Below are 14,091 nucleotides of genomic sequence, written 5' to 3'. Positions count from 1 at the left end.
CTGCCGCGCACCCGCCCCTCCTCGCCGCTTCTGTTGTGACTCGGGCAGCCTATCCCGAGGGTGGGGAGCTGCTGAGGAGCCTGAGCCGAGCGGTACTCCGCAGCATCACGTGCCGGGGTGGGGGCTATAAAATCCCGGAGCCGGGGCGCCGGGCGGGGGACGTGAGGACCAGCCCTCTCCAGGGACCCCTTTGTTCGCAGCCCAGACGCCGAACACCTCCGCGTCCCCGAGGGCTCGACCGCCCGCGTCCGCGCCGCGCCCGGGGCAGAGCTCAGAACAGGAGAGGGGAGGGGGCGCCACCGCTGGCCCGGCCCTCCAGCCACCCACCCCTCCCGACATGTCGCGCTCCTTCTATGTCGACTCGCTCATCATCAAGGACTCCTCGCGGCCCGCGCCCTCGCTGCCTGAGCCGCACCCCGGGCCCGATTTCTTCATCCCGCTGGGCATGCCGTCCCCGCTGGTGATGTCGGTGTCTGGGCCCGCCTGCCCGTCCCGCAAGAGTGGCGCGTTCTGCGTTTGCCCACTCTGCGTCACTTCGCACCTGCACTCCTCTCGCGGGCCCGCCGGCTCCGGCGGCGGGGGTGCAGGCACCGGGAGTGCTGGGGCCGGGGGTAGTGGGGCGCCGGGGGGTGCCGGGGCCCTGCCCCTCCTCAAGGGTCAGTTCTCTTCGGGTCCCGGGGACGCGCAGTTCTGCCCACGCGTGAGCCACTCGCACCATCATCACCACCCGCCGCAGCACCACCATCACCACCATCAGCCCCAGCAGCCGGGCTCTGCCGCTGCGGCGGCGGCTGCGGCAGCCGCCGCGGCGGCCGCGGCGGCCTTGGGACACCCTCAGCACCACGCACCTGTCTGCGCTGCCACCACCTACAACGTGGGGGACCCGCGGAGATTCCACTGCCTCACCATGGGTAGGGCGGGGGCTCTGGGCACCTACGCGCCGCGCCTTCCCGGCTCCCAGGAGCAAACTTTCCGCCTCCAGTGGAGGAAGTGGCAGCCTTGGGGGGGGGGGGGCGGGTAGGGGGGAGGAGGGGCTTTTCGTGGAACTGTGGAGTCGTCCCTAGAAGTTCCACGAAGGTGGAAGTTAACTTTCGAACCTCTCCAAGCAGCCTGGTGCGTGCATTCCCGGTACCTGGTGTCCTTGTCTTGCGCAATATCGGGGCCTTTGGGACCTCGAACTTGAGGGTTGAGAAACCGAAGGCTAAACTGGCTGAGGTGCGGGGTAGATAGGTTTGAACTTAAGTGTGGCATTCCGTCGTCGGGGCTAGCTAAAGCCTTTCGATGCTTTTGGCTAAGCCTGCCTGCCTCTCTGCTAGGCTTGAAGGGAGCCGACCGGACAATGCAAGCCTCCACCCCTCTTTAAGCCTCTGACTTTACAACTCACACATCAAAGGCCTTCACTTGCTGTGGGCGTCTCTGTCCTTCCCCGCCGAGTAAAGAAGTGCCCTGAAATGGGAAAGGGTGAGGGATGGATACAGGTGTTTGACTGAGCTTCGCGGGTGGGTCCTGGAGAGGCTCCTTTCCGAGGGATGGCACGTGGGGTGGGATCGCCTCAGCCGAGAATTACCTCTCTGCCCTCTCTTGGCCGGTCTGCAGGGGGCTCGGACGCCAGCCAGGTACCCAATGGCAAGAGGGTGAGGACGGCGTTCACCAGCACGCAGCTCCTGGAGCTGGAGCGGGAATTCTCTTCCAACATGTACCTGTCTCGGCTCCGGAGGATCGAGATCGCGACATACCTGAACCTGTCAGAGAAGCAGGTGAAAATCTGGTTTCAGAACCGCCGGGTGAAGCATAAGAAAGAAGGGAAGGGCACACAGAGGAACAGTCACGCGGGCTGCAAGTGTGTCGGCAGTCAGGCGCACTATGCGCGCTCCGAGGATGAGGACTCCTTGTCGCCGGCCTCGGCCAACGATGACAAGGAGATTTCTCCCTTATGAGGGAGGGCTGCCTCCCTCTCACCACACGCTCCTGGCAGCCCCCACAACATCAACGCAGCGGGCACCCAGGGGCCCAGATCCTCGCCCATTCTGTGGTCCCATCTGCAGGAGGATGGAGCTGAGCATTCTGTGGGCATACGTGCCCAGCCTGACACTTCAAGTCTCCTCCTTGACCTATCTGTTTGAAGCTCCACTCAAAGTTATAGGTCGTTTTTTTTTTTAATGTAAATAACCTAGATTCAACTCAGCCTTGTCATATAACAGAAAAAAAACACGGTTGGCTTAAATTTAACACTGTAGTGGGATTTTGAAAGCGCATGTCATTTCCCCCTTCCCTACTGTCTTTCAGAACCTAAGAAGAACACGGGGTTTCTGGATTATTTTCTGTTGTTGTTTTTTAAATGAAAGTATTGAATTGCAAGTAATTTAGAAAATTAAACCCTGTAGGTCTCGCTTTCTGAAAATTTACCTGGGGAGAGATTGGAATTCAAGTTGCGAAGTCCCTTTGTATGTGAATAGTTTTATATAAAATTTATATTTATATTTATTTAAATAAATGAAACAAAATCAAGGTTTTAAATTTGTGGTGTTTGCGCTCACCATCTTTCCCTGGCTCCCCCTCGCCCATATCTAGAGAAAGGCATGGATGGGGGGGTAGGGGGAAGGTGTCTGAGAATTTAGAGGAAAGTGTTGACTAAAAACTAGTCATGTGGGGCTTTGGTTGAAGGAGTTTGTGGCACACCCTCAGTCATGATGTTGCCTACCAAGTAGGAACTCCCCATCCTCAAAATAGCTAAGCTGCTCACAGTTGATAGGACAAGTCACTCCATTTAAAGTGACACTGACAATTAATGACAAACTTTTTGATTTATTTAGCAGGGAAAGGTAAAAATCCCTTACCTAAGTATTTATTTTCTGTAGCAGTTCCCCTCTTCCCCCTTTCCCCCACATCTCTCTTGGTACCAAAACCTGAAGTATGTGAAGGAATTTGAATAGTCAGAATAGTTTTAGGAAGAGCAACAATCCATCAAACAGGTTGGAAGCATGCACAAGGAAACTTAACAAATGATGCTGCAAGCGACCGGAAACATTAGTTCCTGGTTGTTCCTCTAGCGAAGAAACTGGCTGATTCCATCAGTGCTGAGAAAACAAAAGGGCAGGGACAGGGAATTATTCTGCCCAAAGATTTATATTCTCACTTTTCCAAAATAGCTCCGAGGTGCCTTTGGACTCTTGCAGTTTTTCTTGGTTTCCCTAACTTCAACCTAAATCTGTTCCCTTCTAATCCCTTTCTTCCCATCATCTTGCAGAGTTAATTCCTGCAAACCTGCTCCTGGAGATTTACTCTGGCTCTGCCCTCAGCAGGGCAACCTGGCTTTTTGCTCAGTGCAGCCAGGGCCTGTCACCTAAAGAAGACAAGTGAAGCTGGAAATATGGAAACTAGATCTCATTCCCTGCAAGCTGAGCCTCCTAACACCCATTGATATTATTTCTGATTATTTTCTGTAAAGATGCCACCCAAGAGGTTCAAGCCAAAGAACTGTTTACACATACACACGTTTCTTTGGGTCTGATTTACTTTCAGTATGCAGGAACTGAAACCTTACCAGGTGAGATGGGGCTCTAAAATGGAAGTCAGAAAGCTAGTTTGGGAAAAGAGGAAAAGGGGGGAGGATGTGATCATGGTTTTTCCCTGCCCAGAGTTCGTTAGTTCTTTCCTCTCTTTTTTTCTTTTCCTTTCCTTTTCTTTCTTTTCTCTCTCTGTCTCTCTCTCTGTCACACACACACACACATACACACACACACACACACACACACACACAGGAGGCTCAGGAGGACTTTCGTCGTCAGTTCCCATTCGGGTACCGGCCAGGGCAGAGGGGAGGGACTGAATAGGGAGTTGTTGATGCTTTGTGCTCCGACCTGGGCATGGTCCTGCGCAGCGGTCACAGGCATCCAGCTCGCTCCTGCCCCGGCCTGGGAGGCTCAGCCTCCCAGTCTCACGGTCTCGCGTGGAGCCTTGGGCCTGTCGCACTATCCGCAGCGAAGTGGAGGAGGCACCCGCCCGCTGCCCTTCCTGAAGATCCCATCTCCCTCCTTCCCAATAAACAGGCCTCTCCGCGCACAAGTATAAGGGTGGGAGGAAAGGAGTTTCGAGGCGCAAAGAAGGAGCGTTTACGGAGAATTCCTTTTCGGGAAATAACAGGAAGGACAAAGAGCCACTGCTGCAGCTCTCCGCGCTCCTGCCCAAAGCGAAGCCTCAGCTGGGCAGTGGGCAGACACCTCCGCCCCCCTCCCATCCACAGCCGGCTGCGGGGTTTGGGGGGGAAGGGCAGTCGCCCCGCGCTCGGCCTCGGCCCTCCCCGAGTCCGAGCCCAGTCGGAACCCGAGCCTCTGTGCCTCGCCTGGCTCCCGCACCCCAGGCCGTGCTCCCGGAGCGCAGAGCCAGCCACCTGCCACACCCAGCCCCACCGCCCTGCGAAGGACACGCTGCGCCAGCCCTTCTCACCGGGTTTTGGGCTGCTTGGATGGTATCAGCCCCTCTCCTTTCTGTCTTTGGGGGAAGTTCCTTAGGGAAAAGAGAATAAGCAATGCGTCCCCCACTAGAGGCAAAAAGTTTCAGGCATAGATACTATTCTCAGAAGAAACCTTCTCCAGGGGTTTCAGGGAGGTTCTAGGATATTCGGTGCCGAGTGGACCTTCTCACTTTCAGGGTGAACCATGAGGTTTCCCGTCTACTAGGGTAGATTTTACATCTCCGCAAAACCCTCTCTCCCACTCCTCCCCAAAGTAATCATTTGATGTTTTTGAAGTTTGCAAATCCTAATAAGCCTTTAGGAAACCTATTTTAAAGGCCTACAGTTTCACCTTAGGTGAAAAACTCCTAGGCCAACATTGGGACATACTCTGCTAAACAATCTTGATATCAGTCAAACGCTTTAAGTGAAATATCCACAGATTTATCAAAGAGATGTGTGGGTCACCCTTGACAATTTCTCTACCTGGGAAGCACCAGGTGCTAGCTTTTCATTATGCCCCCACATGAAAAACAGAATTCTGTTTTCCCCAAAACATGGCCTCTTCGGGGCCTATACACACATTATGGAAAGAGAGAGAGAGAGAATGAAAATGAGAATTAGAAATTAGATTTTGCTCCCCTAAGAAAAAAGAAGTAGGCCGCAGGAGCTATTAGTGTGGTCAAATCCACCTCTTTGAGAGCAAGTCCTGTGGTGGCTTCAAACAGGAAGTGGTCCTGGGTGGGAGCGGAGAGCTCAAAAGATGACCTCCTGCCCTTGTGCTCTAAACCTAGTTCCGACATTCTGAGAGAAAAGGAGGAACAGAGACCTTTCCCCTTCACCCTCCCACTCAGTCACCACCACAAGCCCAAGGCCAGGGACCTAGCATTGATAGCACTTGGCCAGGCTTCTTGATTGCAAACCATGCCCAGGACAGAAGGGACCCAGCAGCCTAGCCCTGGGGTAGCCACTGACCCAGGTGATAGAGACGCTGGTGATGACAGACTCCCCTAATTCTGAAATATTCAGAAGTGGTCATCTTAGGTTGCTTCCCCTCCCCCTTACACACACATTCCCCCTACCCCCCCCCCCCGAGGATATCCAAAGGTATTTTAAGAGAAAGAAGAACTTGGGGGTGTGAAGTCTTTGATTTTTGGCTCCCTCCTACCTTTTCTCACCCCCACTCTCTACCAGTTCTGATCAGGATTAGAAATGCAGTTTGCTTGGTTTACTCTGGTCAGAGAATTGTCACAAAGGTGATTGTTCTTACTGAAAGTGGTCACAGAAAGCAAGAGGGTCTGTGTGTGTGTGTATGTGTGTGTGTGTGTGTGTGTGTGTGAGAGAGAGAGAGAGAGAGAGAATTCCACTGGTGGTGGTCACATATATGGAAAGAGAAAAGTTATTTGCACCAGATTTTATTTTATTTTGTTTTGTTTTTCTTCCCACCTCTACCTTTCCCGCAGGTTCTACTCACTTTTCATGGCACTCCTTGGGAGATTTCTTTGTGGGAGGTGGGCAGGTGTTTAGAGTTGGTTTGGGAGGGAGGAGAAAAAGTAGAGGGAGCTGGGAGGGAGGTCTGGGTAGGATCTCCAGCCCAGCCTTAAGGGTGTAGGAGAGAGGGGAAAGACACTCCCAATAGAACCTATTTGCTAGAGGAAATTGGGTTTAAAGGAGCAATCACTGCTTTAAAAGGAGCTCCTCCCACCCTCTCCAAACACAGCCTAAAGCTGTCCTAGACGATGAATACAGCTCAGTGCATCAAAGCAATTGTTCCTATTTTCATTATTCACAGGGAATCTTTGAATGTACCTGTTAAGGTGACAGACCTCTTAAAAGGGAACATTTTTTCCATGCAATTAAATGGTGCATTTACTAGGCTTCTATTAACATAATTTAATATAAATCTATTTTATAAATCTTTAGGCTCATATTACTGAAAATTGAGCTTCTCTGAAAAAAAAATGCCCACTTCTTTCCCCTAAATTAGATGTAATAGAATCCCAAAACTTGCTATTCTAAGCCAGCTGGAAATATTAAAAGTAGAAGAATCTTTTGTATTGTCTTTTGTTAATGGTGAAAGTGTGAAGAAAAAAGGCAGTTTGTTTCACAGAAGATAAGTAATTCTAACAGGGATGCAGGTTTCCTACACCCAAGGCCCGGCCCTTGGAGTCCCACAGGCTGGGACTGAGGGGGACCAACAAGAACAGGAACTGAAAGAGAACTCTCAGAGAACAAAAGCCAGCCCCGATTCATATTTGGAGGTAAGTTTCTTCGGTCTGAGGAAAGAAAACCCAAAGCCTCTAAGACCTCACCGTCCTGCAAGCTACTCCACATTGAGATAGATGTTGTTGTCTGTTCCCATGGCTGGGCTCCTTGTTCGCAAGTGCACCCTCCAAAATTCTGAGCATACCATTATCTCTGAAAATAGTGTTTTGTGTGCCCTTATCCTGATGTCCGTGCCTGCCCTTCTGCACTGGGCATTGCCTCTCTTCAAGCTGAGCCCTGTGTTTTCCCGAACCCTTGTCCTACCTTTGTGGAGCCTTCCAAATCTCAAACCCAGGAAGGCCCCAGGGGCTCCTCTGAGTGAATCCCGACAGATCGGAAGTGTGTGCTGTGTGCTTAGGAAAGTAACTAGTTTCAGATTAATGAAGCAGTGACAATTTCAATCTGCTTAAAGGCGGAGGTTGGCACTGCCCAGGCCTGAGCGTGGGGAGCTCGCCAGGCTGGGCTTTATATTGTCCGCTTTTCTGAAGAGCAGACAAAGATGGATAGAGAGACATTGAAAAGCAGGGGGCGTATTTTAAACAGCCCCATAAAGAGGGCTGTCACTTTAAGACAAGAACCATAGTGCTTTGATGACTTTGTATTAGCTGCACCATTTCAAATAAGGAACTCAAGTCTCTAGCCAGAGGGAGGGAGCAAAGGAAGGGAAGGGAAGAGAGAGGGACAGGGGGAGAGAGAGAGAGAGAGAGAGAGAGAGAGAGAGAGAGAGGAGGCAGAGAAAACAGAGAATGTAGCAATATTTAGCCTGTGTGAGCACTGCAGCCCGACTCCTTCTTAGGCTACTACTTGATTTCTGAAGTTCAGGGAGAAACAATCCACAGCAGGTGCAGAGAAAAAAGGCAGGTGGAGCTGTTCGCGATGGGAAAGAGTTCCCTGCCCGTGGGCGGCAGCCGGCTCCGAGGGGCTGAAGACAGCTTGGCCTCAGTTTGCGGGGAAGGGCTCGAGAGGGAAGCGCGCCTCGGCGGCCCCAGACCGCTGAGGATTATAATGGAAATTTTTGAGAGCGTGAAAGAGAGAATAGGAAGGAGGGGGAGGGCAGGCTTTGGGAGTCTACCTTCACAAAGCCTAATTTAAATTGTTTGGGGTCAAGCGGCAGCAAGCCACCTCCCCCCTTTCCTCCTTAATTAATGACCACGATTAATTATTAGGGTCGAATTTCAAGACTTCAAAACGCCTTCCCCGGAGGGGAAGAGTTGCTAGAGCCAGACACGTGGTTTTAACTTGGGAGAAGGGAGTTGAGAGTTGGTAGTACTTGTCTCTCCGTAGCTGCTACCCTCTCGCGCTCTCTCGGCCTGCTTCTGTCTCTGTCTATTTCTGCCTTGGGGTCTCTCTCTCTTCCTCTCTCGATCTCTTTTTCTCTCACTCCTTTCTTTGTTCTCCAGGTCGACCTTCCTGTCCTCCTCCAAACTCCCCTGGTTCTGGCTCAACCCTCCCAACACCAGGCCCCCAGTTGTCTGGTGAGAGGGGAGAATACCCACACTTTGGTCCCCACCCGGGGCGCCCCACCGCGTGGTCGGTGGTGAGAAGTGAGTGGGCAGCAATGTAATTTCACCGGTTGAATCAAGAGTTTTTGACAGCTTGTTTTTTTTTTTCTTTCTACCAAAGAAACTTTTTTTCTTTTCTTTTTCTTTCTTTCTTTCTTTTTTTTATTAAAGCATACGGGAACCGGGACTGGGAGATCGCTCCGCTTTAAAGGCCGGCGAAAGGGCTCCCCCGACGGTGGCCGGGGAGGGAAAAGCGTTTAGTCACTGTTTCATTAGGCACTATTTGAACCTTGCAACATGTGGTAATTTCTGGAAGCTGAAAAGGGGGGATTATGTAGGAGGGACACAAGGAAATTAGCGAACGGTTAATTTAACTCGTTTTCTGCTAGACTTTTCGATACATTCCTAATTGACTGAGGGGCAGGTGAAGCTCCCGCCCCATGCAGGCTCATTCACGGTGGGAATAAATGGTTCTTTTTCAACTCACACGGCTCACAATATATCATCGGGGAAAAGACATGCAATGAATATGTTGATTTTTTTTTATTAATGGAATTACACCCTGCCACGCAGGTGTGAGAGTAAAAACCTATACTGCAATGAAATAAGATTAACAATGAAATTAGAATTTTATTAGCTTTATATGTCACATAGACCTGGATTTGAACTGTCAAAACAAGCAACAAGAAAAGATATTCTGAAGGCAGCCCTGCCAATCAACCAGGAGAAATGGAACAGAGTCGTATCCAAATCATAATCGGCTTCCAATTCCTTCAGCACGTCGCTTGGGCCTTGTGCAGGAGGCAAGTGGGCGGTGGGCCCCGCACGGGTAACTGCCTGTGCTCTGGACCCGCAGGTAGGAGCCGAAAAGACCACTTGGGGTCGGCAGGCCCCGCCTGGAACAGGACCCAGCTGAGGGCAGAAGGGCCGAGATGGCCCGAGGCCGCCGAGAGGTCAGCGAGAGGGGACGGGCCACCGCGGCCTGCAGGCCTCAGGCTTCGAAACCTCTCAATCAGCTGCCCGGGCTGGCTGTGATCCGAGGAAATGGAGAGAAAAGTCGGGATGCGAGGCTGGAGGCAGAGTAGGGCGCCCCTTGGAAACCATGCTGAATTTTGTTACCCCGGGGCCTCGGAGCTTAGGCGCTGCTACCTGGGTCTGGCAGGCGCAGAGGTGCCCTATGCAAATGGTTCACTATTAGGGGGGAAAGAAATACTTCAAATGGCTCTTTGTAACCTTCTATAGAAAATCGAGGTACTCTGCATGACAAAGCACAATTAAGCTTTCTATTCAGGAGTTCTGCAGCTGGTAGCCCATTGGGAAAGTGGGAGGAAACGCGAATATATTAATAGTGTGGCAAAAGTTTTTGTGTGCGTGTCCTTTTCTGGGTCGGGGATGGGGAGGGGCGATGGGTGGACCCGGAGGGGAAGAAGGCTCCGCCTTGGATCCTTGCCACCTGAACCACGTCGCCTCTGCCTAAGTGGAAAGCCCCGCTTGTCCGGCAGCCGGCGCCTTCGGAACGGTCGCGGCGACCCCAGAGCGCAAAGCTCGGCTGGGCGGACCCTGCGGACGCCAGCGCCCAGGCGGGGCAGGACGCGTGCCCCAGCCTGGCCTCCTCGTCCCCTCAAGGCTGGGCCGAGCCCCGGGGCCTGGCTGTTTCTGGTCGCCGCGCAGTGGGGGAAGGCTCCCAGCCCTGGTGCTTAGCCGGGACACCACAGCAGGGGGTGCACACCGGCGCGCACCAGGGGCCTGCCGCGGTGGGACAGGGCTGTGGGGAGAGCAGAGCCAGATTTTCCCTTCAGTTCCAATTTTCTCCACGCCTCCTCCCTCATAGTTGAGGTTCATCTCCTAGTCGTTCATTTTTACAGTCCGCAGGGAAAATTTTTTGCCTCTTAAGCCAAGAGGAGTCCTTAGCCAGCTGTGCTAGTTATTCTGTTTGCCCTTCTAGATTCATCTCCACCCTCCTCTGACCTGCCGGGTGCCCGCAGACAGCCTTTGTGGACTGTATTATTTCCTCTGTGATCTGCATCTCCTGCAGCCCCTTGGATCTGGCTTCCATTTGGGTTTGGTGAGCGGCACTGTGAATAACACAGCAGCTTAAGGAGAGAGAAGCAGCGGTGTGTTGGTTGTTTCCAGGGATGTTTCTGCTGTAGTGTTCCAGTTCTGGCAGTTGCTGCTACTCTCTAGAAATTTCCTTTCTGAGAGCCTCTTTTCCAAGGCTCCAGCTATAATCAGGTTCCCCCGCACTGTCATGAAAAAGGGTGGAAATGCCTTCTGGCCTCTATTGGTTCCTAGGTGCATCAACATTCTTTTTCGTTGCCTCAGCCCTACACACATCTCTGCAGATAGTCATTTTGTTGAAATATTTCTTCAAAAATCCCAGCTCAGTGCAGTTGCCTAGTGACTGACCAGCCATGTTACCCTTGAGTCAATCTCTTCTGTAATAGCCAGGCCAATTGTCTCCTCATTTTTGCTGGGACAACTCCTGTAAGAGAAGTTGTCCCAGTCCGTTCTGTCTCAGACAGTTTTTTTTTTAAAGACTTTATTTATTTATTTGACAGAGAGAGATAGCGAGAGAGGGAACACAAGCAAGGGGAGTGGGAGAGGGAGAAGCAGGCTTCCCGCGGAGCAGGGAGCCCGACGCGGGGCTCGACCCCAGGACCCTGGGTTCATGACCTGAGCCGAAGGCAGAGGCTTAACGACTGAGCCACCCAGGCACCCCTATCTCAGACAGTTTTGACCACTAGGAACACTTCCTTGTGTTGAGTCAGAATCTTCCCTCATAATTTCTATCCACAGGTCATACCTAGTTCTTTCCCCCCATGGCGCCTCTAGGTGTCTTCTTCTCTTTTCCCAACTGTGAGGGCCTTGAGGACAGCAATTATATCCTCAGCATTGATCACAATGCATAGTATATAGTAGATGCCTAATAAATACTGGCTGGATCAATGCATCAGTTGGCTTCCAAGTCTCCACCAGTTGTCTCGAACAGGGAGGTTAGAAACAGCTATATTTCATGGTGGTTTCATGTACATATATGTGATAAATATAATGTGTAGGCTAAATATATATATACACACACACACATCTATAGGATACACACACACACACACACATATATATGGAGAGAGAGAGAGAAGGTTCTGGAATCAGTTTGCATGCCTTCCCATTTACTAGCAGTGTGACTTTGGGCAATTCATTTAACTTATCTAACTTCCATTTTCCTCATTTGTAAAATTGGGGATAATTAATAGTACCTCCCTTATAAGAGTGTTGAGGATTATTTTTTTTAAAGATTATTCATTCATGAGAGACAAAGAGAGAGAGGGAGACAGAAGGAGAAGCTGGCTCCCTGCAGAGCAGGGCACCCAATGCATGACTCCATCCCAGGATCCTGGGATCTTGATTGAGCCACCCAGGCACCTGAGTGTTGAGGATTAAATAAGGAAATATATATATGAAGATATATAGATATTTAGATAAATTAGAGAAGCCTAACTGAAAAAGTAACTTTGGAATAAAGACCTGAAAGAAGTGTGGAGAAAATGACCTGTGGCTTGCTGGACCAAGGGAATTTCCAACAGAGGTAGCAAAGGTCTGGGTGGGAATAGGGCTGAGATCACTGAGAAACAGTGAAGAGGTAGAGTGAGTGTAGAAAGTATGTGTCTGTGGGTGGCAGAAGGGAGGTCAGAGTGATGATGGATCCTATAGGTCATAGTAAGGACTTGGGCTTTTATTTTTAGTTAACTGGGAAGCTTTGGGAGGATTTTGAGCAGAGGAGTGATATGCTGTAACTTATGACTAATCAGGATTATTTGGCTGCAGTGTTAAAAGAAGCAGGGATATTAAGTCTGTCAGATTAAGCCAGGTAAGAGATGATGATGGCATGGACCAGGGTGGAGGTAATGGGAGTGGGGAGAAGTGCTGAATTCTTGGGTTTGATTTGGTAGAGTGGCCAGGATTTTCTGAAAGCCTGAATCTGAGGAATAAGAGAAAGAGAAGGGTCAAGGAGGACACCAAGGTGTTTACTTCATGCATTTAGAAGAGAAAAAGTTAACATTAAGAAGAATATAGGAGGGACAAATTTTAGGATAAGTTAAATTTGAGATGACAATTAGACATCAAAGTGATATTAGGATATCATGAAGGCAATTGGGGAAAAAGTCTGAAGTTCTGAAGTGAGATCCAGACTGGAGAACTGAATAGAGAAGTCATGAATATAATGATGATATTAAAGCCATGTGACAAGGTGAATTCATAAGAGAGTGAGTATAGAGTAAAAGGGGAAGAAGCCTAAGGCCTGAGCACTGGAGACTCAAAAATCTAAGACTTACAAGTATGGGGAAAAGTCACGTAGATGAGAAAGAACTAGCAGACAGGGAGACAATGAGGTGAGTTGTCTGATGGACCCACTTCCTGCCTGGCAAGAATTTCCTGCACTCAGGGAGGGTAACCTGAACAAATCCAGCAGTTTCACTGAATTCTGAGAAGACAGAATTCAGAAGCAGAATTCAGAAGCCACCAAGGTGGCCAGAATTCATAGGACACAGTACCTCTGCGGTAGCAAATTGCTCAGAAAGAAAGCTCTAGAAATTTATAGAAACTTTCTCTCAGGTTTTCAGCTGAGTATTCATCAGTACTTGCACATAAAGGCCCTACCGGAGGCCAGAGAAAGAATACCACAAAGAAGCAGGCAGAACAGGGGCGCCTGGTTGGCTCAGTCAGTTAATTGGCTGCCTTCCGCTCAGGTAATGATCCCAGGTTCCTGGGATAGAGCCCCACATCCAGCTCCCTGCTCAGAGGGGAGTCTATTTCTCCCTCTCCCCCTGCCCCTGCCCACCTCCTGCTCTCTCTCTCAAATAAATAAGATCTTAGGAGAAGAAGAAGAAGAAGAAGAAGAAGAAGAAGAAGAAGAAGAAGAAGAAGAAGAGGAAGAAGAGGAAGAAGAGGAAGAAGAGGAAGAAGAAGAGGAAGAAGAGGAAGAAGAGGAAGAAGAAGAAGAAGAAGAAGAAGAAGAAGAAGAGGAAGAAGAAGAGGAAGAAGAAGAGGAAGAAGAAGAAGAAGAAGAAGAAGAAGGGGAAGAAGAAGAGGAAGAAGAAGGAAAGAAGAAGAAGAAGAAAAGAAGAAGAAGGAGGAGGAGAAGGAGGAGAAGAAGAAGAAGAAGGGGAAGAAGGCTGAACAATTCAGCACCTCCCATGTGCCTGGTAATACTTTGTGTTCCCTCTGTCCAGAGTGAAAAAACCTCCTAACGGACAGCAGTCCTTTCATTCAAATAGAATACTCAGAAAGTATTGCCTCAGTAGTAGGGTAAAATTAGCCCTGGACTAAAGGCTGCTCACATCCCACCTAACAAAGCTTAAAAGCAGCCTCAAAAGGATCAAACTGTTTCCAAGTAAACTAACTGCATCCCAGAGTGAAGCTCAAAATTATTTAAAGGAATTTTAAAAAACCCTAGCACCTGAGGTGGTAAAATTCATGCAATCAAAACATACCAGGCATGAAAAGAAGTTGCAAATGATGACAATGAGAAGAAAAATCAATCAATAGAAACAGACACAGAAATGACACATTTGGTAGAATTAGTAGACAAAGATATTAAAACAATCATTACATTTAAAAATCCCCTCCGTATACAACTGACCCTCAAACAATGTGGGTTTCAACTGCACAGGTCAACTTATAGTTGGGTTTATTTTGATAAACACAGTACAATACCGTAAATGTATTTTCTCTTCCTTAAGATTTTCTTAGTAACATTTTCTTTTCTCTAACTTATTTTATTGTAAGAATACAGTGTATAATACATATAACATACAAAATATGAGTTAATTCACTGTTTATGTTATCCGTAAGGCTTCTAGTCAACAGTAGGCT

At 49.6% G+C, this 14,091-nt stretch overlaps 1 protein-coding gene across 1 annotated transcript; it reads left to right on the top strand.

Moving 5' to 3' along the window:
• Positions 1–337: 337 nt before the first annotated feature.
• On the top strand, positions 338–1,937 carry GSX2 (GS homeobox 2). The gene is made up of 2 exons (XM_028100658.1): positions 338–911; positions 1,597–1,937. Exons 1-2 carry the CDS (start codon positions 338–340, stop codon positions 1,935–1,937), a joined length of 915 nt encoding a protein of 304 aa, XP_027956459.1.
• Positions 1,938–14,091: the final 12,154 nt, after the last annotated feature.

The sequence above is a fragment of the Eumetopias jubatus genome, unplaced genomic scaffold, assembly GCF_037043125.1.
Source record: "Eumetopias jubatus isolate StellerSeaLion01/CBP00866 unplaced genomic scaffold, mEumJub1_p1.0 scaffold_2, whole genome shotgun sequence".
NCBI classification, from domain to species: domain Eukaryota; kingdom Metazoa; phylum Chordata; class Mammalia; order Carnivora; family Otariidae; genus Eumetopias; species Eumetopias jubatus.
The sequence above is the reverse complement of the archived record's forward strand: the minus strand, read 5'-3'. Positions and strand labels throughout refer to the sequence as shown.